The sequence below is a fragment of the Cervus canadensis genome, chromosome 11 (assembly GCF_019320065.1).
Source record: "Cervus canadensis isolate Bull #8, Minnesota chromosome 11, ASM1932006v1, whole genome shotgun sequence".
Classification (NCBI taxonomy): Eukaryota; Metazoa; Chordata; class Mammalia; order Artiodactyla; family Cervidae; genus Cervus; species Cervus canadensis.
In genome coordinates, this window is record NC_057396.1 from 21,770,019 (window position 1) to 21,797,954 (window position 27,936).

At 51.9% G+C, this 27,936-nt stretch overlaps 1 protein-coding gene across 3 annotated transcripts in view; it reads left to right on the top strand.

Moving 5' to 3' along the window:
* The first annotated feature begins 488 nt into the window (after positions 1 to 488).
* Positions 489 to 27,936, top strand: part of ZBTB16 (zinc finger and BTB domain containing 16) — a 198,794-nt gene continuing 171,346 nt past the window's right edge. Inside the window, exons 1-2 of one of the 3 annotated variants that reach the window (XM_043482739.1) lie at positions 489 to 815; positions 4,132 to 5,489. In XM_043482739.1, the coding sequence (XP_043338674.1) occupies positions 4,222 to 5,489 (1,268 nt within the window). In that variant the 5' untranslated portion in view covers positions 489 to 815; positions 4,132 to 4,221. The other 2 variants (XM_043482741.1, XM_043482740.1) reach the window with 2 other exon arrangements.

Genomic DNA, 27,936 nt, shown 5'->3' on the forward strand with positions numbered 1-27,936 from the left:
GCCCCAAAGCGCTGGGTTTGGGCACCGCGAAAACGACCTTCTAAAGCTGACGCCGGGGTCCAGGGGTGCCGTCTCGACCCCCGAGAAAAAAGTGAAAGGCGAGATGACACGCATTCATGGGGCAAACGCTGGGAGACCAAAATCCCGAGCCTGGAAGCAGCAGGGAAACACGAAACCTGTTCCCACTGGAGATTAACATTCTGGGGGTTGAAGATGGGGGCAGCTCCTCGCCCCTCATCTCCATTGCCCCCAATGAGGCGTCCATGTCCCTGGTGCGCCTCTCCACGAGCTCCTCCTTCTCTCCTCTCCGCTTGGCGGGTGAGCGGCGGCCGCCAGCGCCCCGGCAGCAGCTAGATGTCAGGCGAAGCCCGGAGCGCGGCGCACGGGGAAGGGAGGGGACGGCAGGAGAGGGGAGGGGTGGGGCGGAGAGCGCGCGCGGGCTCGGCCAGTGCGGGGGGGCGGGCGGGCGGAGCGGGGGGACGGGCGGGAGGGGGGAGGGAAGGGGGGCAGCTGTGGGCAGGGAGCCGGGCTCGGCCGCCAGCACTAAAGATGGAGAGGCGCCGGGGCCTCGCAGGGGAGGGGGCTCGGCGTTGACGTGGGACGCGGCGGAGGCGCCGCAGCCGGTGGTGATTTGCTAACCTCGCAGCACAGAGGAGTTGAGGGCGATGAGAGCGGGTACTGCGAACTGCCGGGCGATGCCGCCGCTACCGCCGTGATACCGAGAGCAACAGTTCCCCAGCAACACCCCTCCCCGACAGAGGCACACACCCCCAAGAGGCACGCACACCCACCCCACGGCACCCGGCTCGGCAGTGGTGAGTTGGGGGCCAGGGAGAGGCGCACCGCCCAGACAGAGCTGTGCGCCCGGGCGCCCCAGGGCTGGAGAGGTCTGGGGGGGCGCGCTCGCTTCGGCCACTCGACCGCTGGGCTTTTGCCTTATTTTATTCGGCTTGTTTCCTTCCTTCTGCTGCAGCCGTCGCCGCCGGCGGTTGGGGGTCGGCTGGAAGGGAGAGCCCTGGCTGTCAGCTTGGGCGCAGTTGCCTCCCCAACCCTTCCACTCCAGGGCACAGTCGGGGTGAGAGGTGGGGGCCAGAGCGATCTGCGGGGCCGGGAGGCACGTGCGGAGGGCTGGGAATTGGAGGCTTTGTACCAGCAGGGGCCGGCGGAGGAGCCGGGAGCCTGTGGGTGCTCATATGTATGCCGACCGGTGCGCGGGCGCGAGATAGGGCTGTGGTTTATTTGTGTGTTTATTCGCCCGCCAGCTGGGAAGCTAGAATCGGAGGATCGGAGGAGTGGTTTGGGGGGGCGGAGGGGAGCCGGACTGGGACTCACTTGGGTTTTGTTTCTCTCTGGAAAACGTGGTGGGCTCCTTTTTCTTGATTGGACTTGATCCCCCCGGTTTTGGGGGGAGGGGCTCGGTGGTGGAGCGCTGGAGTGTCTCCAGCGCTCCGGGCCCTCTTCGGCTCTCGGCGGGACCGGCCGTGGCGCCGGAGCTCGCTGTGCGCTCCCGGCAGCGCTCGGTGGGTGCTCCGCTCTGCACCTGATGCGTTCGGGATGCCTTTCCCACCCCGGCGCGCCAGCAGGTCGCTCTCACAGCCCCTCGAACACTCCCTCACGCGCTCGAAATGCGCACGGTCTCGCCGGCCCGCGGACCCGCTGGAACGCACAGACGCGCTCAGCACCGACTCGCTGGCCGCTCCCCGGAACGCTCGCAACGTGCCTGGGCCGGGCGCGCCTGCTGCTGGCGCCACCCGCCCGAGGCCGGGGACCTTGCCCGCCGCTCCCGGGGATCCCCGCCCTGGGTCGGAGAGAGAGGGCCCTCAGATCCCTTCTCGCCTTTCCTCCCACAACTCGTTGTCGGGCTTTTGTGCTTCCCCTTCGCCTCAAGGCGAGTCCGCCTTCTCGCCCCGGCGTCCGGCCCTCCTGGACTCTTGCCTTTCGCCCGGGTCTCTTTCGCTTTTCTTCTTTCCTAACCCGGCTCCCTTTCTTGTTGCTATCTGGCTTCCCCGGAAAAGTTGCTTCCCCAAGTTTGCTGAAGTCGTCTCCAAGTCTCCGTGGGGGGTGGCTGGGAACTGGGTGGGGGGTGGGGGGCTGGAAGGTGTGAGCGCGCGATCGATCCCCGGAGCTCGAGCTGGTTAGCCCTGGCTTTCCGCCGTGACGAGGGGCACGGCGCTGCAGCCAGCACCAGCCGGTTCCCGGGCGCCGAGCCGCGGGTTTCAGGGACGGCTGATCAGGGCACCCTGATTTCCCTCAGGACCCACGGTGCTTGCTTTGGGGAAGGAATTCGGGTAGACCAGCTTCCATTCTTTCGATTCCTACCTCCTAGTTCTCTGAAACCCGAAGTCTGCGGGGAAAGCGCATGGTGCCAAGGCACTTGGGAATGGTCACCGCCCCCCCACCATGGCCTCGGTTCCCACCCCAGGGTGGGGAGCAAAAGTGTCTTCTTGATTGACCGTCCTTAGTTAACCCTTTCTAAGTAAGATTTGTGGCTCTGGAGTCAATAGGTTTCCTTTTGGGGGCGGAGGCCAGCAGTGTTCCAAGAGGAAGAGCCCTTGCTCTGCTGTTGCTTCCAATTGATTTCACAGCAGTGTTGGCCACAGCCAGGCCGAGGCTGGGAGGGACCTGGGCCTGTGAGGTCTTTCAGACAAGCTTTAGACAGGTTTGGGAGACCCAGAGCCCTGTTACTGATCCCAAACAGCACTTCGAGAGAGGCCTTTGTCTCCAGCCCAGTCTTCCCTTCATGCTGGTAACTCACACCATAGATGCTGGTGCCAATATCACCTCTCACCCCTCTGAGCCAGGTCTAGCAGTCTGGCATCAATTCCTCTTTGGGTCATGGGACTTGCCCACTCCTGGGAGCCTGTGGGACACACTGGGAGTTTGTGTTCCCAGCACATGCACTCCTGGTTTTAGGGGTGCATGTTTCCTAGGGATCTCTCTGTAGGTCCTTCAGTATCTAGCCTGCATATTACAAATCCTCCTCACTACTGGGCACTTGTGGGCAGGAGTTAAGTGCGGCACGTTATGTAAGTGCGGCACATTATGTAAGTGTGGACATGTGTACTTGGGGTTTCCCAGGTAGTGCAGAGGTAAAGAATCGCCTGCCAGTGCAGGAGATGCAGGAGACACGTGTTCAACCCCTGGGTGGGGAAGATCTGCTGGAGGAGGAAATGGCAACACACTCCTGTAGTCTTGCCTGGAAAACTCCTTGGTCAGGAGCCTGGCAGGCTACAGTCATGGGGTCTCAAAGAGTTGGACACGACTGAGCATGCATGCACTCATGTGTGCTGTTTCTGCTTCTCTGGCTGGTGCATGCACACATACATGCACACGACACAGTTGAGATTTTGGATTACTTACACAATCACTTTGAGGCACCCATGATTGGAAGCGAGCCAAGCTAGTACATAGACTGCGTGTGTGTATTTCTCTTAGGGCCTAAGGAGAGGGTCAGGGCGTGGGTTCATCAGTACTTTGCAACTCTGAGAAGAGTGGAAGGGCAGAGGCCCAGGAAGGCATTAACTGAGGGTGAAAAGGTGGGCTGGAGGAGGAGAACCTTGCCTGTAGATTTCTTTGAGCTGTGACTCTAGGCTGCTAGCCCCAGCTAGGCTGGGCGTTGTTCCTGGGGCTACCACAATGAGGCAGGATTTAGAGAAACTTCGTTTTGAAGATGAGATTTGCTGCACAAGGGGTTGAAAGTGAAATTGAGTGCTCACACTGACTAGAAGAGGGGGTTAAATTCTTACTCATTTAAATTAAGCACTGGGCATCTTCTCAGAATCATTGTTGACTTTGCACAGGAGCCCCCCACCCTCAGACTTAAAGAAAGCTCAGGACTCACAAGACTCCACTGTTATTTTCATTTTACTTCTTCTAACAGATGTCATAGACCAGTGAATTAGGCATGTGCTATGTAGCAGAAACTTCTCTTTACTCCTATCATCCTTGGGCCTGTAAAGGCAGTCATGTAGGTTTCTAGAAAGCCCTTTCGCTCTATTAAAATCTCCAGGACTGTCTTGCTGCAGGTTTGGGTCAGGGGCTATTGATTGAATTCTTACTTTTAGGGACAGTAACTAATTTATCTTTTGTTCTTGCATCTCTTTTGCCTCTTTCCCGATTTCTCCCCTCTAGCCCTCCCCATTGGCCCAGGAAACGCACCCTGCCCCGCCACGCAGAGCCAGGAAGGAAAGAGAGCCTCATGCCTAAGCCTCGGGGAGCACCATGGATCTGACAAAGATGGGCATGATCCAGCTGCAGAACCCCAGCCACCCCACGGGGCTCCTGTGCAAGGCCAACCAGATGCGGCTGGCCGGGACGCTGTGTGATGTGGTCATCATGGTGGACAGCCAGGAGTTCCATGCCCACCGGACTGTGCTGGCCTGCACCAGCAAGATGTTTGAGATCCTCTTCCACCGCAACAGCCAGCACTATACTCTGGACTTCCTGTCTCCCAAGACCTTCCAGCAAATTCTGGAGTATGCATACACGGCCACGCTGCAAGCCAAGGCAGAGGACTTGGATGACCTGCTGTATGCTGCCGAGATCCTGGAGATCGAGTACCTGGAGGAGCAGTGCCTGAAGATCCTGGAGACCATCCAGGCCTCAGATGACAATGACACGGAGGCCACCATGGCAGAGGGCGGGGCTGAGGAGGAAGAGGACCGCAAGGCGCGCTACCTGAAGAACATCTTCATCTCGAAGCATTCCAGCGAGGAGAGTGGCTATGCCAGCGTGGCGGCCCAGAGCCTCCCTGGGCCCATGGTGGACCAGAGCCCTTCCGTCTCCGCCTCATTTGGCCTTTCCGCCATGAGTCCCACCAAGGCGGCGGTGGACAGTCTGATGACCATAGGACAGTCTCTCCTGCAGGGGGCTCTTCAGCCGCCCGCTGGGCCTGAGGAGCCGACCCTGGCTGGGGGTGGGCGGCACCCTGCAGTGGCTGAGGTGAAGCCGGAGATGATGCAGGTGGATGAGGTGCCCGGCCAGGAAAGCCCTGGGGCCGCGGAGTCTAGCATCTCAGCTGGGATGGGGGACAAGGTGGAGGAAAGGGGCAAGGAGGGGCCCGGGACCCCTACTCGGAGCAGCGTCATCACCAGCGCCAGGGAGCTGCACTACGGACGTGAGGAGAGCGCTGAGCAGCTGCCGCCTCCGGTCGAGGCCGGCCAGGGGCCCCCGGGCCGACTGGAGCCCCCTGCGCCCCCAGCTGAGAAGCACCTGGGCCTCTACCCCGTGTTGCCCAACCACAAGGCCGATGCCGTGCTGAGCATGCCGTCCTCGGTGACCTCGGGCCTCCACGTGCAGCCCGCCCTGGCTGTCTCCATGGACTTCAGCACCTACGGGGGTCTGCTGCCCCAGGGCTTCATCCAGCGAGAGCTCTTCAGCAAGCTGGGGGAGCTGGCTGTGGGCATGAAGGCCGAGAGCCGCACTGTTGGGGAGCAGTGCAGTGTGTGCGGCGTGGAGCTTCCTGACAACGAGGCCGTGGAGCAGCACAGGTAGGCCTCTCTGCCCCCGTCACCCCCAGCCTGAATTTCTGGCCCCGGGCCCGCCTTCGTTCTCGGCTGTCCCCTAGTCTTGGGGCCTGGCTCCCTTGTTCTCTTTGCTATTTGTGAAAAACCATCTGGGGGGAGCACTTTCCAGGTGTGTTGAGAGAGCTTCGGGTCTTTCCTAAACAAGGGGGAACTTATGTGCCCAGTTTCGTTTAAAAAAAAAATTACGATTTTTGTTTATTTATTTTTTGATCATGTCAGGTGGCTTACAGAATCTTAGTTCCTCGGCTGAGGATTGAACTTGCGTCCTCGGTAGCGAAAGCTTGGACTGCCAGGAAATTCCTTTCGCTCAGAGTCTTTACTAAGCTCTTTCTGCTCTTTTTCATTTGGGCTCCCGTTTTGCTTTTCCTGCTGTTGGGTCGCTTTTCCTGGGCCTGGAGAGACTCCTAAAGTGGAGGGTGGGAAAAGTGGGGTGAGGAGGAGGGGCCCGTGGCCAGGATCTGGCCACTCTGCCAGGTTTCAGGTACCTGAGTTCCCCTGCGGTGGTTCCTGCCAAGGCCGGCGCGTCTGCAGCTCGGGAGGAGGGGAAGGGCTGCAGTCTGCTTAGACCCCAGAGCAGCTGCAGGTTCCAAACATTGTTCCTGGTGAACCTTCATCACCAGGAATGTTGCTTCCTCTCCCTTTTCATTCTCTGTCCCTGTGAACACATTTCGGGGGAGCTGATTTAAATTCAAGGGAGAAGGATGGGTATGAGAGACATTGGTTTTGCAGCTTGCAGTCTTATTCTTAACCCATCCCTACTCACATTGAATTTAATACCACTTTGGGCCAGCATCGGCTTCCCTCTGGCTTCTGTTTCCTTCTCTGTGAAATAGCTTTTATGATGTGCCTGGTTCAAGTGCTTTTCGTGGGGTCATATTTTTGTTAATGGCAGTTTTCCCAAGTAGATGATGTTCTTGTCCATAGGGAGATAATAAGACCTTTTCCCAGGGTCATGTAGATACTGAGAGGCAGAGCTGGATTCAAATTCAGGTTAACCTTCTTGCACTTTGCTGCCTTTCGGAGTTATTCAGTCTGAAAGAGTGTCTTGTCTGCAGAACGGAGGGTTTTGAAATTGCTCATCGGAAATGGAGTAAACACAGAGGGACTCTGTAGTGAGTGTGACGTGCCCATCACATTACCCTCCAGTTCCTGGGTCAGGCGAGGGGTGTCAAGAAATCCAGTTTCTCTTTGTCATCTGTGATAACATTTCCCTGCACACTCTCTTGTCTGCTGTGCTGCAGATCTTGGGTGGATTCTTCAGTTTTGCACTCCTCTCCTCCCTGCCCGCCCCCCCTCAAATTCTTCTGTTGACCATTCAGGAGTGGGTGTGGGGGAGAGGAGGTGGGGACATGGAGTTGGAGGCACCTGGAGGTCATCTGATTCCACCAAGCTGAGTCGGAACCTCCTCCAACACTGCTTAATCCGGTCTTCTGAGACTTACCTTGTGGAAAGTGCCGCTGAGCTCCACGTAGCTGATTCTCTTCCGGTTGGGTGCGAAAAATAACCGCCACTAAGGTGTGTCTTCGTGATGCCTGTACTGCTCAGAAACAGACCGAGGTTGTGTTTGTTTTTGCTCACACTTTCCTAAAGAGGAAACCCTCTCCCCAAACTTGACCAGATACGTTGATCGCCTTCTCCGGATGTGAATTATCTCAGTTATGTGCTATGAGAAATGGGGTATAGTGGAAAGCAATTTTAAAATGGATATATCATTGACATATGACAATTTCAGGTATATAATGATTTGGTATTTGAATATTTTATGAAATGATCACTATGATAAGTCGACTTAGTTAAAATCCATCACTCTGGATAGTCTGAGAATTTTTTTTCTCGAGCACTTCTAAGATCTACTCTTTTAGCAACTTTCATTATGTAATGCAGTGTTGTTAACTATAGTCCTCATGTTGTGTGTTATAACCCCAGGACTCATTTATTTTTTGACCACCTTTGACTACCTTTTCCCATTTCCCCCAACCCCTGTTCCCTGAAAAGTAGGTTTTTTTTTTCCTGGCTTCCTGGGTCCTTTTTGCTTCTCTTTACCTGAGATAGGGCTGCAAAAGATATTATTCTCCCAGGAGTTTTCTGTGGGACCCTTGTTCCTCTGGGGCGAGCTGGAGGGTTGGCTGTGTTCTATCCGCCCTCCCCACCAGAGCATGGGTAACAGAACTAGCCATGTCTAGCACTGAGAGCTTGGCAACGTTATGTAACCTTTCTGAGTCTTGCTTTACTTTCTTTAAAATGGAGGTGTTCTGCAGGGTGGGGTGCTGAATTAACGAAGCAACACCTGGAAATCCCTGGAGCCGTGACTGGCACTTAGTAACCAAGAGGGTGAGGGCTGGGCCCTCGGTGTCCCCCTGTCTCCCTTGGGTCTCGTCTCTGCTTCGCCCTCGCGGCTCTGAGTTTTACGGTGTAGTGTCCGCGGCCCTGCCATCAAGGGGCTGAGTTGGCTGGGAGGTGGTGCAAAGGATGTTGCCGTTCTTCTGAGCTTGTGATGGTGAGGCGCCGGTCCTGGCATCCTTGGCGTCATGCCCTGGGCTGCTGACACGGGAGAATGTGCTACTGACTGAGGATGGAAAGTGGGCTGCCGCCGCCCCAGAGGCTGGAGCCTGGGGCTGTGCCCTGGGTGGAAAGCTGTGGGGTCCGAGGAGACAAGGGATGGAGAGAATGTTCCCGCGTGCTTTCCTCCCTGGCAGCCCCTGGCTCCCGATCTGATGCACTTTCAGGAGGCTTCACCTCTGTCCCTCTCTCTCTCAGACCTCCAGGATGAGGGTGCTGCTTCCCAATTTCCTACTGTTCTCTAGTGTAAAGCTGCCAGCATAACACAAACAAAAAGTCCAGACAAAACAATCAGAGTGGGAGATTTTGATGTCAGGAGGCTGTGGATGTGATAGTGATGAACATGATGAAGTAACAGTCTAGAGGATTTATTTTATTTTGTTGCTAAGCCAGTAGGCCAGAGCATTGGTAAAGGTTAGGTACCTGCTTGCCGTTGTAGTCGCTTTTCTTCTTGCGGGGCGGGGGCGGCAGGTGATGGGCAGAAGGGCACAGAGAGGAAGGAGGGGGAGAGTGCAGGGAAGGGAGACAGGCAGGAAGGTGTGTGATAGAATCACACCAGTGTGCTTTCCTTGTGACTTGGTTCCAAGCTGGGGAGAGGGGAGCCTGTCGGGGTGACAGACAGTTGGAGTGAAACTTTGTAAAGTTATGGTCCCTGCAGTGCATGGTGAGATGTAAAAGCAGTGTCAGATGTAGTCTGATGGATTGATGGAAGGCCCACACAGAGATGCTACCTGGGTAAATCAAGTGGGGCTTACCTGCCTAAAGGATAAGGAAGGAAGTCAGAACAATCAGAGGGCCTGCTGGATAAGCAGATCTGTCTCCAGGCAGATGCAGGAGCAAGTGCTGGATTCTAAAACCTCCCCAGCAGGCTCACATCGCAGAAGATAATGTCTGAGGGAGGGAGGGTCTCTTTGGGAAGGTTGGACTCTTCTTCTCTAAATTTCCCTGGTTGCTCAGATGATAAAGAATCTGCCTGCAATGTGGGAGACCTGGGTTCAATCCCAGGGCTGGGAAGATCCCCTGGGGAAGGGAATGGCAACCCACTCCAGTATTCTTGCCTGGAGGATTCTGTGGACAGGGGAGCCTGGCAGGCTATAGTCCAGGGGGTCTCAAGAGTCAGAGACGACTGAGTGAACGAACACTTTGTTTAAACTTGATCTCTGTTCTGTCTCCTTCTCTCCCTGAAAGGGTGGGCCTGGTCTGCATGTCACCTTGTCTGGATCTGATCTGGGGACCAGCTGAACTAGGCCAGGTGCAGTCTCTGTCTCAGACTTATGTACATGTGAAAAGATGATCTTGAATAATGTGATTGACTTAGGAGTCAGCACAGCCCTTGTGGGCCTCAGTCTCCCCAGGCTCATGAGCCTAAATCTTTTTTCTTTTTTATGGCCATGCCGCGTGGCTTGAGGTATCTTAGTTTCCTGACCATGGATTGAACCCTCGTGCCTCCTACAGTGGAAGTGAGTATTCCTGACACCCTGGACTGCCAGGGAATTCCCAGCCTGGTCTTAATATGTTTCTGAATTAAAGTGCCACAGAATCAGAGTGGGATCTGGTTTCCCAGGAACCTCTGGATCTCCTGCAGACAAACCCTCGGATCAGCACTGTGTGTCCTGCATACACACAGGAGGAGCTCTTGTCTGGTTCTTGCAGGCATGCTCAGGAACCCCAGAGGTGGTTCCAGCCCTGTCAATGCACTCAGGAGTTCAGAGGCTCCCCAGGCCAAGTCCAGAGCGCATGACCATGTCACTGAGCCATCAGGTTCTGCCTGGCCCTTGCCTTGGCCTCTTTCAGATGGCCAGCTGCATGGTTTTCAGTGGTTGACCATGTAGAGGGCCAGTCACTGTTGACCTTGGTTTTGGCCACTTGGAGAATTTAGATGTTGCCCTGAACTCTTGGTCTCTTCTCATCATTCTGCCAGCTTTAGGCACCGCTGAGGTCATACCAGATTCTATTTGGAAAAGAGCATCCAGTGGCATAATGATAGCCACAGTAGTAATATTTTTTTTTTAAGTTAGTTAAATTTATTTTTATTTATTTATTTTTTGACCATGCCATGCGGTATGCAGGATTTTAGTTCCCCAACCAGGGACTGAACTCATGCCCTCTGCAATGGAAGCGCAGATTCTTAACCACTGGACCACCCTGGAAGTCCCAGCAGTAATATTAACAATGCCTTTTATCAGTTGTCTCACTTTTTCCTTTGCTAAGCTCCTGTTTTAAAAATACTTAATCTCTTTATTTTTGGCTATCCTGGGTCTCTGATGCTGTGTGGACTGTTCTCTAGTTATGGTGATCAGGAGCTACTCTCCGTCGCGGTGCACAGGCTTCTCTGTGCTGGCTTCTCTCGTCGTGGAGCATGGTCTGGAGGGCTCATGGGCTTCAGGAGTTGCAGCACATGGGCTTGGTAGTTGTGGTTCCCGGGCTCTAGAGCACAGGCTCAATAGTCGTGGCGTGTGGGCATAGTTTCTCGGCGGCACGTGGGGTCTTCCTGTACCAGAGCTCGAACCTGTGTCTACTGCATCGGCAGACGGATTCATAACTCCTGGGCCACCCAGGGAAGCCCCTGCAAAGCACCTGTAATGACTTTGTCTCTCTTAACCTCCCAGCCTCCCCTCAGGGGGTGCAGGTCTCTCATTCCATACCTGTGATGGATTAGTCTGAAAACCTCTGAAAGCTAAAAGGCTTTGTGTAAGTTTGCAGCGAACTCATTTAGCGGCAAAACCTGATCTGAACTGATGTGAGGCTATATTTATCTCGCCTATTTTGAATATTCATATATTTTGCTGCAAAAATATTAATGCGTTTGATTACGGAGTGGTTCCCTAGACTACTCTGGGCCTGGTGAACACTCAAGTCCCCATAGTACCTTTTAAAAATCTGAGCAGTTCGGATTTCCAAAGCACCAAGGATTTGGGTAAGGGATTGTCACCGTCATCAGCTCCAACTTACAGATGAGGAAAATGGGCTTTGAGTGAGTAAGTGACATGCCCAAGGTCACATAGCTATCTATAAATGGCTAGAGACAGGAGCTCGGCTCACCTTCTAATTCGCAGTCCTGGGTGTTCCGCGCCAGGCCATATAAGCACATGGGCATTGCCATTCTAGGTCAGATCCATCTGACCTAGTCTTTGGGTGCCAACACCATCCCTAAGATACCACCGTCGGAGGCAGCAGCTCTCTTCCTTGACGTCAATCGTAAAGGTCAGGTGGAGCCCGGCTTCTCTTAATAGCTATTTATGGCTGCTCTGTCATTCACAGATTTGCCCAAATCCTTTCTGAAACCATTTCTGTTTCCAGGAAGTATCCTTTGGGGGATGATGAATGACTTAAGTTTATAAGCTCCTGGACTCCTGGAAATCTAGTCTGTTCAAGAGGTCACTGGCTGTGAAGATGGGAAGGTGGCTTTGTGGCGTTGTGTCCTGCCATTTTGGAGGCCGGTTCTGTGTTTTTTGTTTTTCAGTTCTGTCATTATTGTCAGTCTCTTTTTTTATCTGGAATTTAACGTCTTCATTTGTAAAACCAGGCCCTTGGATGAAGCTATTTCTGGTTTGTTGAACTCTTAAAAAAAACTTCTCCTTTGCTCTTTTGGCACTCACTTATATCTTCATGAAGTCATTTTGGTTATTTGAATTTTGCTCTGTTTTGGAATCTGGTTTGGCAGTCAGCCAGCTAAAATAGGGGGTCAGTTTGATTTGATTCTGTCTGCTCTGACTTTGTTTTTTAATGCTTCAACCTGCTTAGGGTTACTGAATCATCTGGAATATAGACTAAACTCTTGGGAAGTTTGGAGATGAGTTCTTTTATTTTCTTTCTAATAAGAAAGTTGCCTACTCTTTCATCTCAGTGAAAAGTCCCATTTTAACTTGCTGTCACTATTGGTTGGAGCTGCGAATTGCTGGAAGGAGAGGGGAAGAAAGCTTTAGTTCAGCAGTGCTTTTTCCTTCTTGCTTGTTCTAGGAAAGCTATTTATGAATCTTTAAAATAGTGATTATCCTAAACTGTTAAAATCAAAACTCCATTCACAGCTCAGATTTCTTGCTAATTCAGGGGAAAAACATTTCCAGTTATTTTAATTCAAAAAAATTAATGACTTTAAAACAAGTCCAACCGAAAGTCCACGTGTGAGACATAAAAAGTCTTGCTAAATGAATACAGGCGTGCCTCAGTTTGCCCATTGGAAGGTTCTGGAATTTTCCACAATAAGTGAAGGCTTCTGTAGTCAAATTCTGTTTTGGCGGTTTTAAGTGAAAACTCTGACTCAGTGGCATTTATTTTGTTAGTAAGGAAAACCTACCACCGCATCCCCGCTCCCCAACCTCCAGCACCTGAGATGGGCATTTTGAGCAACTTATACTATCTGGGTCAGAATCTCGATTTCACTTACCCACTGTGTGACTATGGTTACGTTACTTAACCTCTCTTCACTTGTTTTGTCTGTAAGATGGGAATAATAACCCAGTACCTACTCACTGGGTTGTTGCAGGAATTAATCACTCAATATTTGTCATGAGCATGGAAGAATAGCAGAGAGCAGATGTTTGCTGTTGTATTTTTGCCACCATTGTTGGTGTGAAGCTGGCAGGGCAGGGTAAAATTTTTGTTCCTGTTGGTTGATGTCCTGCTTGCCCTCAGAGGTGTCCATTTATCCAGCACCTGAGAACCGCTGGTGTTTTTGCAGCTGGTTCACAGTGGGCACCTGCATTTCCCCCCAAAAAGCTAATCTCTTGAGGCACGGTGGCCAGGGTACTCTTTGTCCCATTGACCTGAAGCCTGATGAGTCATTGCAGGCTTCTTTTAAACTTAGCTGGGCAGCACGCCACTGTCATCAGTTACGAATGCTGAGGCTGCTCACCGACGCCGGGTCCTATCGCGTGTGCACGTGGCCAGGCCAGCAGATCACTGTGATGGGAGCACAGCTGCCTCCGCACCTAGAGAAGTCTGGGCTTTCAGGGGTGCCGTGCTGCAGAGCCCCTTCCCATCCCCACCCTACAGTGCAGGATGCTTCTAAGGGCAGATTCAGCAAATGTCGCCTTGAGTGCTTGATGCATATGTTAAGTGCATTCTTGTCAGTATCTTCTCAAAACCTCTAGCCACCCGCTGGGTTAGATATTCATTTCCCATTCCCCGATGCACAGAGGGAAGCCTGAGAGGTTCACGGACTGTTCCCTGGTGAGACGGTGAAGGTTGGCACCAGGGTTTGTGCCCAGGTCTTCTGGCTTCATGTTCATGCTTGTTTCCACAATGTCCCGCTTGGATCTTCAGCCCCTAATGGAATCAGAAGGGAAGGGGGGATACAGGAAGGACCGTTCCATGTTCCCTGAAGTTGCTAACCAGGAGGCTCATGGCTTGGCCAGTTCTAGCTTCCTGGCTTTGTGCGGTGGCTTGAGAAGAGGGAGGGAGAGTCCTGATTCCCTGGAAGGGTTTGTGTCTCCTGGGGTCACAGGAGTCCATCCTCTCTTACAGACACAGGGAGAGGCCAGCTTCTAGCGATAAAGGGGGTTTATGCTGACTTCAGAAACAGAAAAAAAGAGAGAGAAAAAGGAACCCACTTACAAAACTAAAAATCCCGTGCCGTTAATTTCATGCCAGCATAATCAGAAATACCCCTTTCTACTGTTTCCCCTTAAAAGCCCCCGTGTCCTTATTATGCTGGCTCAGTCTAGAAAAACTCTGGTCGGGTTTTGCCTATGTGAGGCTTATCTCTGCAGCTGCCAAGAGGGAATCCAGTACTTGATCGTCAGCACGGAAACTTCGGCTAACAACTCACAGAAACCTGCTTGGTTCTAAATTTCTTGCCCTCTTTCAACTTTTGTCCTCAAGACATGACATTCTTTGGCAGGGACAGAATGTGTCCAGCTTTGTAGTAGGAGGAATCCAGGTCAGATGAGAGAAAGAACTCCCTGACACAGTGGGGGCATTACTGGCAATTTTATTAGAGTACGCAGTCACAGAAATTTTGATGGGAGGAGGAGGAGTCATGGGCTAGTTGGAAGGAGGGTTTCGAGGTCTCCCCTCTTTAGGGTCATTTAGATCCTCCGAGGTGATAAGTAAGGGTGTATATACCAGGCATGCTAGGAATGAGAAGGCACGCCACCACCCCGACTCTGCAGGCAGACAAGGTGTGTAGGGACGGGGCATAAAGACTGATCTCAAACTTGGGTTTGAATGCCTCATGGTGGATCTGGGCAGATTTGGGTAAATGGCTTCACCTGTCTGAAGGGTCAGGCGCCTCTGTAAAGTGAGGTTGTAGCCCCTTACCTCTCAATGTGGTGCAAACATGTTAAATGGGGTACCATGTAACATGAAGCACCCAGCAGGGACTCACATGTGAGGCTGCCCCCACCCCCCCACACTTCCCGCTTCTCCTGTGACCCCAGTCTGACAAGGGAGCCTCTCGCTCCAAGCCCCCAGCCACCCTCTCCTGCCGTTGGTCTCTAAGTGGATTAGGCGAGCGTTGTGATCTTAATGCCATTAGGCCTGTTGGCACAACTCTCCTCGCCATAGTGAGAAGCAGATGTGGCCGAGCGTAATGGCCCTCGGTGATCCATCAGGCCTGGAGTGCTGGGGGAGACATTATGAGTGTTAATTTGGGGGAGTCTCTTTATGGTAGCTGGGGGAAATGTGGAGGGACTGTTGGAAATGTATTTATTTAAGCCGTTCAGCAGGTTAGATGCTGCCGGGGGTCTACAGTGGCTGAAGCTCCCACCTCCCTCCACCCACACCCTCCCAACCCCTCCTTTAAAGAAGGACCCTCCCCAGCCCTGCAGCCCAGGCCTGATTGCTTCCAGAGTTGGAGAGACAGCTTAGCAGGCTCTTGTTTCTTGCCGATGTACCTTATTAGTAGCACCTGGCATCATAACCCGCTAATGGGAACCAGCGCTCTCCTCCTGCGTGGCCAGTGACAAGTAGCCCTGTCAGCCGGAGCTCGCCGTGCGAGGAAGTTCCTATTAGCTTTATGGTCAGGAGAACTTGTCCTGTTCAGGAAATGAATGTTGCCGCTAAAGGTCCTCGGCCCTGACCCTGGCGGCGTAACCTGTGCGGGCTGGGGAGACCCCGCTCAGGATGCTTGGGATTTCAGCCCCTCTCTGGTTCTTGTCATATGTAAAGAGGGAATCATTGTGGTATGTTGCAGCCTTGAACTTTTGATTTATGCAGCGAGGGCGACTTAACCGTTTCCATGCCTGGACGGCCGTGTGGTGACAGAGCTGAGGGTGTGCGCCTAGGTGTTGGGGGGTGGAGGACAGAGCCCTCGTGCTGGCCGGCGGAGTGGCCGCTAGGACCTCAGGAGGACGCTTTGCTTGCTTTTCCTTCCCGGAGCGTCTGGATGTTCAGGGGTGCTTGTTGCCTGCCGAAGGGTGGGAACCTGGGACACTTTGCGTCTGCGACTGAACCTGACTTTGAATCCATTCTCTGCCTGTTTGGAGCTCCGTGATAGATACCTGGCCACCAGCTTCCTCATCTGCGCCAGGAAGTTAATAATGTCAATTTCATACGTGCTGCCATGATGATGTTCCTAGGATGGTGCACACGGGACCCCCAGGCCAGGCACGTGGCCTGGTCTCAGGGCACAGTGTCGGGAGGGACACGTGTGTTTCCTTTTTGCTCATCGTAACACGGTTTGAAAAACGGAAAAGAACGGCAGAGCACTTTTTTCTTTTTCGAGTATCAAGACCGTTTCTTCCCCTCATCACAGGCTAAAATCTTTACGGAAAGACTCCTTAGGTGGCTTCTCCTTCTGTCTTTTTCGACCTGTGAGTAATGTCTGTAAATGTGACTTTTGTGGAGAACAGCAGCGTTTGGCCTCATTCTCTAGGGGAACTCTGGCCTGACTCTTTGAGAAGAGGCGTTTGTGAGTTGTCTGGCAAAAGGATGCGTCACTTTTGCTGTGGCCGCTGCCTTGCTAAAGGCCCCTGGTGACAAAGGGGTGAACTGCACCAGGGTCGCCAGGAAAGGGTGGGCCTGGCGGGGGAGGGAGGGCTGGGACGGGACGCCTCCGGAGCTGCAAAACAGACCTGTCCCTCTGTCTCTGGCATTTATGGCATCGTTGACAGTAGTTCAAGGAAAAATAAAAATAAGTTCTTACCGACTGTGTGGTTGGGTGCAAAGAGTGAAGGACAGGCGTGGTTAGCGGTGGCGGCAACAGATGACCACCGTAACTCTCTACCCAGAATTTTGAGGAGTGGGACCCTGGATCGCTGCGGGGTACACACACTCTGGGAGGATGTTCTTACTCCCCTCAACCCTCTCTCCATCCTTTTACGTAAAGAGCAGCTCCTGCCCCTCTTGGAGCAGGTGAAAGCTGCTTTGAGGGCGTTCGCAGAGCAGGGATTGGAAATGTTCGATGCAAAAGTGAAATCGTGACAGTTGTCCCCTCGATTCTCTGCTAAATTAAGGATCCGCTAACATTTCTGAGTCTACCTCCTTATATACCCCCACCCCCGTCCCCTTGGCAGAAGGGATAAAGCCGGTACCTAAAAACAATGTGAAGCCGCTGCTAAATCGAGTGACTCTAAAAACATTTTTCTTTCCTTGAAGTTGAGTGTGGAAAACCAGGGCTGGACTCTCGAGCGCCGCAGACCCATTTAGGGCCCGGGGCTGGCCCCTTCCTCAGTTCCTGGCACAATGGTTTTTCATTGCCACCGGCGCCCCCCCTTCCTTCCCCCCTTCATAATTATCCACTATTTTACTTTTTGTGTCCTGACAGCTACAGAGTGGGTTTTGTGTTTTGAGCTGAGTAGCTGCTAAATATTCCCCAGAAGCCAGATTCAATGGCTCGAGGGAGGGGATAGGCCAAATCTTGGCATCTCCTGTTGCAAAAAGTGAAAAATATTTCTGTTTGCAGTTAATTTTAGTGGCAAGCAGATCATGTTAACTGGATGTAATTGCTTCCAGATATGGCGGAGGGTTTTGTGTGTTGAGATGAAGGGTCTGGTAAGTGCTTACTTCCTGTGTAAATTAGCCTATTCCATTCAGGCTTTCATTCTGGCCAGCCCTGGATTCTGTCATTCTCCCGTTTCCCCCTCCCCAGCCCACAGCCTCGTGTGAGAAACAGCTTGCTCCGTCTGTCCATCCGTCCGAGTGCAATTCTTTTGTCACTTGGAACCACTTACCTCTTGGTGCTTGATGCGAATTTGCCCTTAAAATAATGAGAAGGGTTTGAAAAGATGCCATCTGGGCCTGCTTCTTTCTGGGCAAAGGCAGATCTGCCGAACCCAGGGGCAGGTAGGCTGTACCTGCTGGTCCCATGGATGGTGTCCAGAACCCACAACTCATGGTTTTCCTTGGGTTTTTTTTTTTTCCCCTGTTGCCCACTGACCCCTACTCTCACCTTGGAGAATACCTTTTTCAATATTTCTGAACAAAGCAGACTCCAGTGGTTCTGAATCCCAGAAAAATGAAATGGCTGTTGCAAGGAGGAGAAAGTTTGGGCCATGGAATCTAGCCATGGAAGGTTCTCTTAGATACGAAGCTACCACGCTTGCAAAGCAGGTTGGACCAACACACACTCTCACCTGCCCCTCCCTGCAAAACAGGAGAGGCAAATCCACCCAGGGAATCTTCTCCACGTTCCTGTGGGTTTCCAGGGTTGGAACCGAGGGAAAAGTGTTAAGATTCATGTTCTCCTAAATTCCGATTTTGTCCTGTGGCCAGTCCTACATTCTTAGTGCTATTTGCATAAGAGATTGCTGTTTATCTTCCTATATCAACTCCACTGATAACCCCTGTGGTCTGTTTAACAATCTATGAGGAGTAGATTACTTGATAAATGCCAGTTTTTCCAATATGCAAAGATAAACTGTTGGGGTCAGGGTGAAGGGTGGAATGAGGAAGGAGAGACCAGGTGGGGAGCTCGGACCCTCTTTCAGATCGGGGTGGAAATGTGTGAGGGCACCTGATGGCAGAAAACGGGTATCTTGTAAAACACAGCCGCCGCATTTATCACACAGTTTATCAGCTTCCTGCCCTCCTCTGCCTTTCTCCCCCTCCGTGTGGACAGGCAGCCTCTGAGAACGTTTCACTGAGTGGGCTGTCGAGGCCCATGTTCATACAAGATGGGAGAGGGTGTAGGTAATCTTTGCCTCTTTAGTTCCTGTCTTTTTCTCATCCTCTTCCCCCTCCCACAAGTTGTAGGCTGATAAGTAATGCGTGCTTACTAAAAATATGTAAATCTGAAATCTTCAAGGGATGGACTTTTCCTACCTGCCCTGAATTTGCTTTTTTAAGCACAGTGCTGGTTGGGGAAGAAGCGAGGTGAAAACTTCTGACCCCATCGCCTAGTCAATAAGCTGTCTGAGAATCAAACAAAGAGTTTGGACTGGCTGCTGAGGCTTGGAACCCAACTGATAGCTTTGTTTTGATGTCCTTGTAATGTTTGCAGATCACAGAGGGTGCTATTTAGAGCAGGGGTATCTGCCGGGACAGACTTACTGGGAAGTTGAAACAGGGAGCACAAAGTCCAGGAGATGCTGAAGATAGTGAAACACAGCCCAGGAATTGGGGTGGGGGTGGCAGGAAAGAGGCTCTCTGGGAGGTGATGGAAGTGGTGTTTTCTAGGAACAATATGCAGTGATGGGAAGAATGCAAAGTTCAGAGTAAGACATCCTGGATGAAAACCCAGACTCCAGATTTACTAGCTGGATGCTTTGAGCAAGTTACTTAGCCTTTCTGTGCCCTTATTTCCTTGTTCTCTAAAAAAAAAAAAAAAAAAATTTGGCCAGTATACCTTTTAGGTGGTTATTTGGATAAAATAATGTTTAAAGAAGAAATTCCCTGGCAGGTCAGTGGATAAGACTTGATGCTTTCACTGCTGTGGGCCTGGGTTCCATCCCTGGTCAGGGAACTAAGATCCTACAAGCTGCATAGTATGCCCCCCCCTCCCCCCCAAAAAAAAGGTATAACAGAGAGAAGGCACTGTGTAAATAGGCACTACTGAGCCTTCGGACTAGGCCCTTAGAAAAGCCTTCTATGTTGGCCCAAGGGAGCAACTATGAAAGAAATCAGTGAAATCTTTTGTTTTGGGCACTGCTAAATGGAAGGTAGTACTGACTGATCTTGTGCTAGCAGTCAGCAGGTGAACTAATAGATGAATAATCTGAGTGCTTCCCAGGCGGCTCAGTGGTAAAGAATCCCCCTCTCAACGTAGGAGACGCAGGTTTGATCCCTGGGTCGAGAAGAACCCTGGGAGAAGGAAATGGTAACCCACTCCGTCATTACTCCCTGGGAAATCCCGCAGACGGAGGAGTCTTGTGGGCTGCAGTCCAGGGGGTCGCAAAAGAGTTGAACGCAACTTAGTAATTAAGCAAACAAACACATGTGAGCGCATAGTGAACATGAAGGTCTCCATTTGTGAGGTGCTACTTGAGCGCATAGTGAATATGAAGGTCTCCATTTGTGAGGTGCTACTTGAGCGCATAGTGAATATGAAGGTCTCCATTTGTGAGGTGCTACTTGAGCGCATAGTGAATATGAAGGTCTCCATTTGTGAGGCGCTACTTGCTGTTGTAAAGAAGCTCTGTATCCAATAAGTGATCACTTAATCCTCTGATGTGGCCCAGGCCCCAAGCATTTTGGAAATCTTTCCGAATCCTTTCTGAAGCCTGTGCCACATTCTTTTGCCTTGTCTTCTGGGAGTGTAGATTTGACTTTTGGAAATGGTGGAAATAATTCAGCGACAAATCTGGTGAATATAATATGTGATGACATTGGTGACTGTGGCTGACTCTGAAGGCAGATTTTTGGAGAGAGTGTGTAGAGAGGGCACGTCAGCTCAGCCCAGGGTACATGGGGCCTTACTTCTTGGGTGGAAGGTGAACAGGGCCAAGGGACTTGTGACTTCCAACTGATGACCCTGAAGGAGTCGCTGCCGCTGACTGCGCCCCCACCCTCACCCACCCCCTCTAGGCCTGGGGCAGACTCATCTCATTGCTGGAGTGTTTCTGCATTTGTGGTTTGGACTCCTGTGACTTTGGGCTCCCAAGAGGCACTTCTGGTGTTAAAAAAAAAAATCTAGCCCGTCACGAGTCAGTGTTGCTGGGAATCAGGAAGAATGGATTGAGTTCAGACATGTATTCTCCAAGGGGATGGGCACAGGAGGCTTTAGGGGCCCCAGTGAATCCTGACTTCCATCTCTTGGGAAGGTTAAAGGAGCTCGTGTGTTAAAATCCTGTCCTGGTGCCCGGCACATCCTCAGCGTGGCTAGTCCCCATTCTGACATCCTTACTTGTCCTCAACGCCGCGAGGCTGGAGGGAGGAATATTTGACTTGCCTCTCCATGGGAACCACCACTGCGCTGTCAGTCAATCCCATTCACCTTGGGATTGTCCGTCAGACCTGACTCTTTTGTGACCTGGCTGTGCAGGGGGTCGGGGAGGGGGGCAACGCTCAGACCCTCTCCTTCTCTCTCCTCACTCTCCACATTATTTATAGTAAAACATATTAGGACCGAGTGTTAAAGAGGAAGGATGAGTCATTCCATTGAAACCATTGATGACATAAATAAAAGCAAAATGCTTACTATGTGTTTTGCACAGTATTTAAGGCCAGGTGGTGCTAATTTGAATGCTCCCTGACTGAATCTGTGAAAGTATACACATGTGGGAAAAAATTCAGGTTTAACCAGAGGGAAGTTAGTTATTGAAAATCTATTTCGGTATCTGCTTTCTCCCTTTTATTTACTTCCGATCCATATTCAAATCCTGGTTGTCATCCTTCCTAATGAGAGGGACTGGCTTGTTCTCTCGCTGGGATTTGTTTATTTTTGGAAGGTTGAGGAATGCTGCAGGGGGGGTTCTGGGCACCCCCAGTCCTCACCCCTCTTCTCACCGCCTGTGGAGGGAAAGCTCTCAGAGCCCTCACCTGCCTCCCAGCTGTGGGTTCTCAAGGTGACCAGTAATCATAGACTGATAGGCCTGGAAGGACCCATACATTGTTTGTACCAGCATGCTCATTTAGGATGTAAAATACGGAGGTTCAGAGAGGCTCTGTGATTCACCCAAGGTCACGTGGCAAATTAGTAAGGACTAGAATCCATATCCCTGCCTACTTTAATTGCTTCTTCACAAACCTCCCTGTGACTGCTGGGGTCTGCTCCCTGCTTCCACCACCAAGGAGGAATTAAAGTAGGATAAGAATAGAATCTGACTTAAGTGCAGTTTCAGATCTTTGGCTGTGCGGGGTGGGTTTTTGGGATGGTGACTGGCCTTGTGGGGTGCTCATTAACCTCTCTCCTGCTCAGGCCGAGTGGACTAGTGTGCGCTGAATCCTTTAGATTTGCAGGTGCACTGCTCTGGAGTATTAAGTATTGGTAAGACCTGGGACTTGCCCTTGAGGAGCTTATAACTTGAGCAGTTGAGTTAAAATACTGCCTGCAAATGTGTACGAGTAGGTTGATAACCATGAGAGAAAGTAGAAAATGGAAAAATTATGGCAGATATACAGGAAAAAAAAAAACACAAGGCAATTCAGAGATGAAATGCCTTCCACCTGGAGGGATTCATTTTTAATTAAAATTTTTTGTTGTTGTTGCACACTTACTATGTGTGGGCCCCAGATTAGGCCCCTGGAATTCAGGGGTGCACAAGACAACAGCGTGTCTGGCCTTGTGGGGCTTTCTGGATGGGGGAGAAATGTAGCTGGTGTTCTTCTGGAAAACTGTGGGGTTGCAATTGTGGTAAATGCTGGGATCCTGGATAATACAACTCCCTTTGGCTGGAATGAGGGTGATTTCTGGAATGGTAGGTTGGGGTCAGGTGGGGGTGCCAGAAAATGCCAGGCTAGGAAGGGGACAAGGCAGGATGGAAGGGTGGGGAGAACATGGGCGGCCTGAGGACAGATTGTCGCGCTGCCACTTGGAGACTCTGATCTTGGCCGCGTGCCCAAAACACTGTCAACTGTGGTTTCCTCATCCTACGGTGGGGTTATCATGCGGGATATCATGGGGGCTCGCCTGAGGATTTCAGATAATGCAGTTAACACATTCTGCATGGGACCTGGACCAAGGTAGTTGCTCAATAAACGTAACTGTTGTTAGTTCGGGGATTTTATCCTGGGGCAGTTGGGAGCCTCTGAAGGTGTTTGAACAGGAATGTGGCAAGGTCTGAGCTGTCCTCGCTGGTCGTCTTGTCCCCCGGGGTCCTGGCTCCCAGGCTCCGCCGGCTCTGTTTCTGCCTTCAGGTCTGTGAAGGAGTTTGTTTAGCGGTTAATCATCAGCCCCTCTCCCTGCGTCTTGCACCCAGCATCTGCCAAGATGGAATGATGTGACATGAAATGGACCGTTGCTGCCACTTCTCGGTGGGCGGAGGGCCGGGGAGAGGGCGAGGCAGTGGGGAGAGGGGACTGCAGCCCTGGGATCAGGGGAAACGACACCACGAAGCTGGCCAGCCGGACTGTTACCGGCTGTCTGACGCTCTTTTAATAGAAACCTGAAGGTCTGAGCTCAGCCTAACCGTCCGTCGCCCCGCTTGCCTGCCTGATAGTGAGCCGAGGGCCGGTATCTCTCGTGGGCCAGTCTGGGCTGTGGTTGCAGCCAAAGCCCGCGTCTGCAGAGCAACAGCGGCTGGGGGAGATAAGGGCCGCGTTGTGTAAGAGGGGCTCGGTCTGTTGGCCCCGCGGCTCCCGGCCCCTGGTTAACTGCTAACCTCAACGGAGGAGTGGGCCCTTGCTGGGAAAGGCCGTTCCAGGGCCCCTCGCTGGTTCCACTGATGCCTTTTTGTGGTTGGATAAAGGAAGCTCATGTAGGCCGCCCACAGTGCACACTTGGGCTTGGGCTACGGCTGTCTGCTTGTTTTGTTTTTCTCCTTTGTCTTTCTTAAAAAAGAGAAGCTGAAAGGGGGACAGTCTTGCTTGGCACCTACCGCCCATAGCCCTAAACGACAGAAAACAAGCAGTTCCTAAACCAGACGGGAAAACATCCTCCTTCCCTGCCTGATATCCCCGGGTCCCCAGAGGCCAGCTTGGAGAATTCGGTTTGGGGGCTTGACCAGAGGGGGCTTCCTTGGTGGCTCAGCGGTAAAGAATCCAGCTGCCAGTGCAGGAAGATACAGGTTCCATCCCTGGGTTGGGAAGATCCCCTGGAGGAGGAAATGGCAACCCACTCCAGTATTCTTGCCTGGGAAATCCCACGAATAGAGGAACCCAGTGGGCTACTGTCCATGGGGTCGCAGAAGAGTAGGACACGACTTGGCAACTAAACAACAATGACAACTTGACTAGAAGCTCCTGTCCTGGAATCTCCACCCCAGGCCAGCTTTTCTACTATCCCAGGGGCTGGGTGCAGGGAGCCACAGTAGAAAACACATTGTACTTTGCTTGCTTCTTTCCGTCTTCCCCAGCCACTTTCAAGATGGATGAGCGAGCCATAGTGTGTGTCCCCCGCTCTTGAAAGGATGATGGAGTCTAGCATCCTGGCTTCTGGCGTTGCCCTGTTGTGATGGGTGATAGGCTAGAAGGGGCTTTGGTGGCCACAGCCCCCATTCTGAGGCTCTTGTGTGTTGATGCTACCGAGTCTCTCCATGGACCCCTCAGGACAGGGATGTTGCTGTTCCCTGAGCGCCCAGTTCTTCTTCCAGAGAGTTCTTACAGCCCCACCACTCCTTCTGCTCTTTGGAGTCATGGAGACTCTGGGCCACAGCCTTTGAGAGCTTCGTAGGATAGCTACGTGTCTTCCTTAGTTAGGCAGTGGCTCACCGTATGCCATGATTTTAATTCACTTCACCATTCTCATAACACTGTTTTAGGTGCTTCCAAATTTGTCAGTTTTGTATCAACTGCAGACATCAGAAGGATCGTATGCACTGACATGAGCAGGTGAAGAACCAGACACTCACCTCCATTGTTTGAGGTGTTACACTTCTATTAATGGGCCTTCTGAGTGTCTGCCTTCTGTTCTTTCCTCTGGCTGCCCCAAGGTTATTTCCCTTGTTCTGGGCTGTCTGATTGCTCCCAGAGACTGCAGTGATTTTTCTTTTTGTGGGCGAGGTCACTGGGGGTAGCAGGAACGAGGGGTTGGATGGGAGATGAGCTCTCTGAGTGTTAGCCAGAATGGATGGTCATTTGCAGGCTTGGTGGTTGCTGCATGCCCACTGCAGGGGTCTGACTCAGGGATAGTCAGGGGAGGGCAGGTGGTGATTTAAAAGATTCGAGGTGGTGGCTTATATTGATTTTAGCTTATCTGACCCTTTAGCTAGAGGCTGCTCTTCCCTCAAAGTGTCTTACTAGCTGTAACTTAAAGCAACAGAGATATGTATATCATCCCTTTCTTTGCATTAATTAGGACTGGGAAATTCATTATTTAGAAGGATAAGCGCTTCTGAGGAGGGAGACTTTTGAACCAGTTTAGAGATCTGTGGCCAGACTGCGGGATTCCCAGGTAGCAAGTGGAGATGAGGGTGAGAGAGTTGATGAGACATGAGTGGGGAGAAGGAGGGGTGAAGGGTCAGGAAGGGGAGGCACCCAGAGCCCTGTGCAGCCTAGCAGGGATCAGACGCCCTTCTCCAAGGGGGCCCGAGTTAGCAGTGCTGGGAGCAGGCTGATCCTGGATCTTCTAGAAATGTTGCTTTCTGGGTTTAAAATACAATGTTTAGATTAACTGCCGCTCCCGCACGTGGTCTGGTTAGCCAAGGGTTAAATTGTACATTTCCCCCTGTTAGTCATAAAGCCAGTTACAGATCTGCCCTGGAGCAGGGTCTTCCTGCCTGCCTTGGTGGGCGAGTCTAGAGGACCTACCAGAATGATCAGTGACTCTTATCTGAATTCCAAAACCTTACCATGATGATTCTCTTCTGAAGCTGTGGAGTCAAGGGCGAGTGAATGGGTAGTGACCCCTTTCCCCCCAGGAAGTCTCCAGAAGTTACATTTTGGGTGAAACCTGTGATAACTAGCTTTTTTCTTTGCTGGTTTATCCTAGAACGGAGGCTGTGGCCCACAGAACAGTACATTTTTCATCTAGGCCCGGGCCTCACACAAGTATACCTACAACTGAAGGTGCAGCAGAACTCTTTATCTGTATTCCATGTTATGGGCTCTGATAGTTTCTCTTCTGTTTATCTTTCCTGTTTCATTTAACATTTGTTAATCAAGACCCACTACTGGATTGTTACCCATAGTTTAAAGAACACCCTAATAAAGTGAGGATTTAGCCACGGGTATTCAACTGAAAAGACATTTACTGAGCACCTACTGTGTGCTGGGTGCTTACCAAGTGCTGTGAGGAAGCGCACAGCTGTTAATAAAGCCTCTTAAGAGCTCACAGTAAAACACAGGATAACCACACACGTGTATATGGCTCTGTGTGTGTGTGTTTATCAGACATTTGCTCAATTATTGGATTAGTGAGATACTAGGGGAGCACAGGAGAGGAATTGAACAGTTCTGATTGAAGCTTCAGGAGGGGTTCATGGAGGAGGTGTCATTTGGCTGGTCTTGGATGATGGCAAGGATTTGGAGAAGTAGAGATAGGTATTGTCATTTTTAGCTGGGAAGTGAGAAAAGGTGACCGTGTATGTGTTTGGGCAGGTGGCCCACAGACAGCTCAGTGAGCTGGAGTGGGGGATGGACATGGGATGAATGGGAGAGCAGGCAGAAAAAATGGATCGGGGCCAGGTCTTGGAGCTCTTTGAATGCCAGGCTAGCAGTTCTGGGCAAGGCTGAGTTGGTTGGAGGTTGGGAACTGAGATTTTCGTAGAAGACAGACCTGGGAGAGGAGAGGCCATGAAGTGTCTCAGAATGCTAACCCCCCTCTGTTGCTGTCCAGCCTTCTCTGAGTATTTGGGGGTGGGATGGACGTGGTGTAGAGCTTTACAAGCAGCCTGGATTGGATGCTGGCTTTTGCACCAAAGTTCTTTCCCATCCTGACTCCTTCCCACAGTCCACACCCCACTTTGGGAGAGAGAACTGCCTCTTTGGGGCTTCCCTGGTGGCTCAGGCAGTTGAGAATCTGCCTACAATTTGCGAGCTCTGGGTTCAATCCCTGGGTCAGGAAGAACACCAAGAAGGGAATAGCTATCCACTCCAGTATTCTTGCCTGGAGGGTCCCATGGACAGAGGAGCCTGGCGTGCTAGTCCACGGGGTTGCAAAGAGTCAGACACGAGGTGAGCGACACTCACTGCCTCATGGAGCCGCCTGGTCAGCGACATTGAACAGGCCCCCTTAGACCTGGCGCACACCTGCCCTTTCTCACATTCAATCTCTACGCTTGGCAAACGTCACGCAGCAGCTCAAACTCAGCCCCGGGCCTCCCAGAAGTCAGGCCCCTTCCAGGAGAGCAGGGTTAGGAATGAAAGTGCTTTTGTTTGGGGCGTTTTCTGCTCCCCCACCCCCACCCCTGCCGGACCTGAGCTGTCCTTCTCTTTCTCTGTGGTCTCCAAGTCAGGCCTCTGTGGAAGCTCCATCTCACCGTTTGGCTCTCCCCAGCTTGCCCCGACAAGTGTTTCTAATCGTTTCTAAATATATACCATTTCACCGTAAGCTCCACAGCCTTCTTACCAGGCTGTCTGGGCTCGCGTTTCGTCTCCCCAGCTACCGCACAGGTTCTGTGAGGGTGGTGATCGTGGTTTATCCAGCCTCTCTCCCTCAACTACCTGACGCCTTGCTGAACACGCAGCCGCGATTCCATAAATTATAGCTAAGCGGGCACCCGCTCTGGAGTAAGCCCTTCATGAGCGTGAATACACTTCATCCTCATAACCACCCGTGGGGGTGGGTGCTGGGTTTTTAGGAAATAATTTTATTTATTTATTTTTGGTTGTGCTGGGTCTTCATTGCTGCTCGGGGGCTTTCTCTAGTTGGGGTGAGCAGGGGGCTACACGTGGTTGCGTGCATGGGCTTCTCTCGTGGAGCGCGGGCTGTGAGTGCAGGGGCTTCAGTAGATAAGGTTCATGGGCTCAGTTGCTTTTCGGCATGTGGCATCTTCTTGCACCAGTGGTCAGACTCATGTTCCCTGCATGGACAGGTGGATTCTTGCCCCCTGTGCTACCACGGAAGTCCCAGGTGCTGTTGCAGAAATCCTTGGGCATCCAGGTTCCCTCTCCTCAGCTTTGGATTTAGGTTCTCCTGCCCCAGGATGCTCCTTGCTTTATCTCCATCCAGCCTTCATCAGGGTGACTGTGTTGACGCTCTTATTTCAAAGGCTGCCTGTGACCTCCTAGTTCTCAAAAGCAGTGTCCCTTCCTGGATTCTTTAACATCAACCCCCCTGCTCTTCCCCCTCAAGATTCCTGCAGCTCCCTCCCTAGAGACGGTGTGGTCTAGTACACAGACTTCTGCAGGATCTCTGCTTGCCTTTATTTAAAATCTTCCTTTTTGAATGTTTTTATTAAACCTTTTTATGAGAAAACTGAAGTGTGGTTGATTTACAGTGTTGTGTTACGTTCCAATGCTCAGCAAAGTGATTGAGTTACACACACACACACACACACGTATATGTACATTCTTTTTCAGAGTCTTTTCAGTTGTAGATTGTTACATGATACTGAATACAGTCCCCTGTGCTGTACCGTAGGTCCTTGTTGGTTATCTGTTTTCTGCACGTCTTTGCCTCTTGTTGAGGGGCAGACACTTTGGTCCCCATGGTCTGCTTCCTCGCCTGCCAAGGGCTGGTAGCTTCTCCTCTGCACAGCAGCGGCGGGCGGGGGGCGGGCGGTGTGTGTCCCCAGTGGCTGAAGGTGGCCCTGTCATGCCAAGGCGGAGGTCTTTCCTGAGCTGATGTCCCTGCTGTCTCTCCTCTCTCCAGTCTCCTCCTTGGCCATCTCGTGGTTTCTGTGCTCTGCTCTCTGTGGAAGGTGTCCAGATCTCTGTTGCTAGTATTTTTGTCTCCCCTGTGTTGCCCACATGCCTTTCTAGCTGCCTGCTGGGT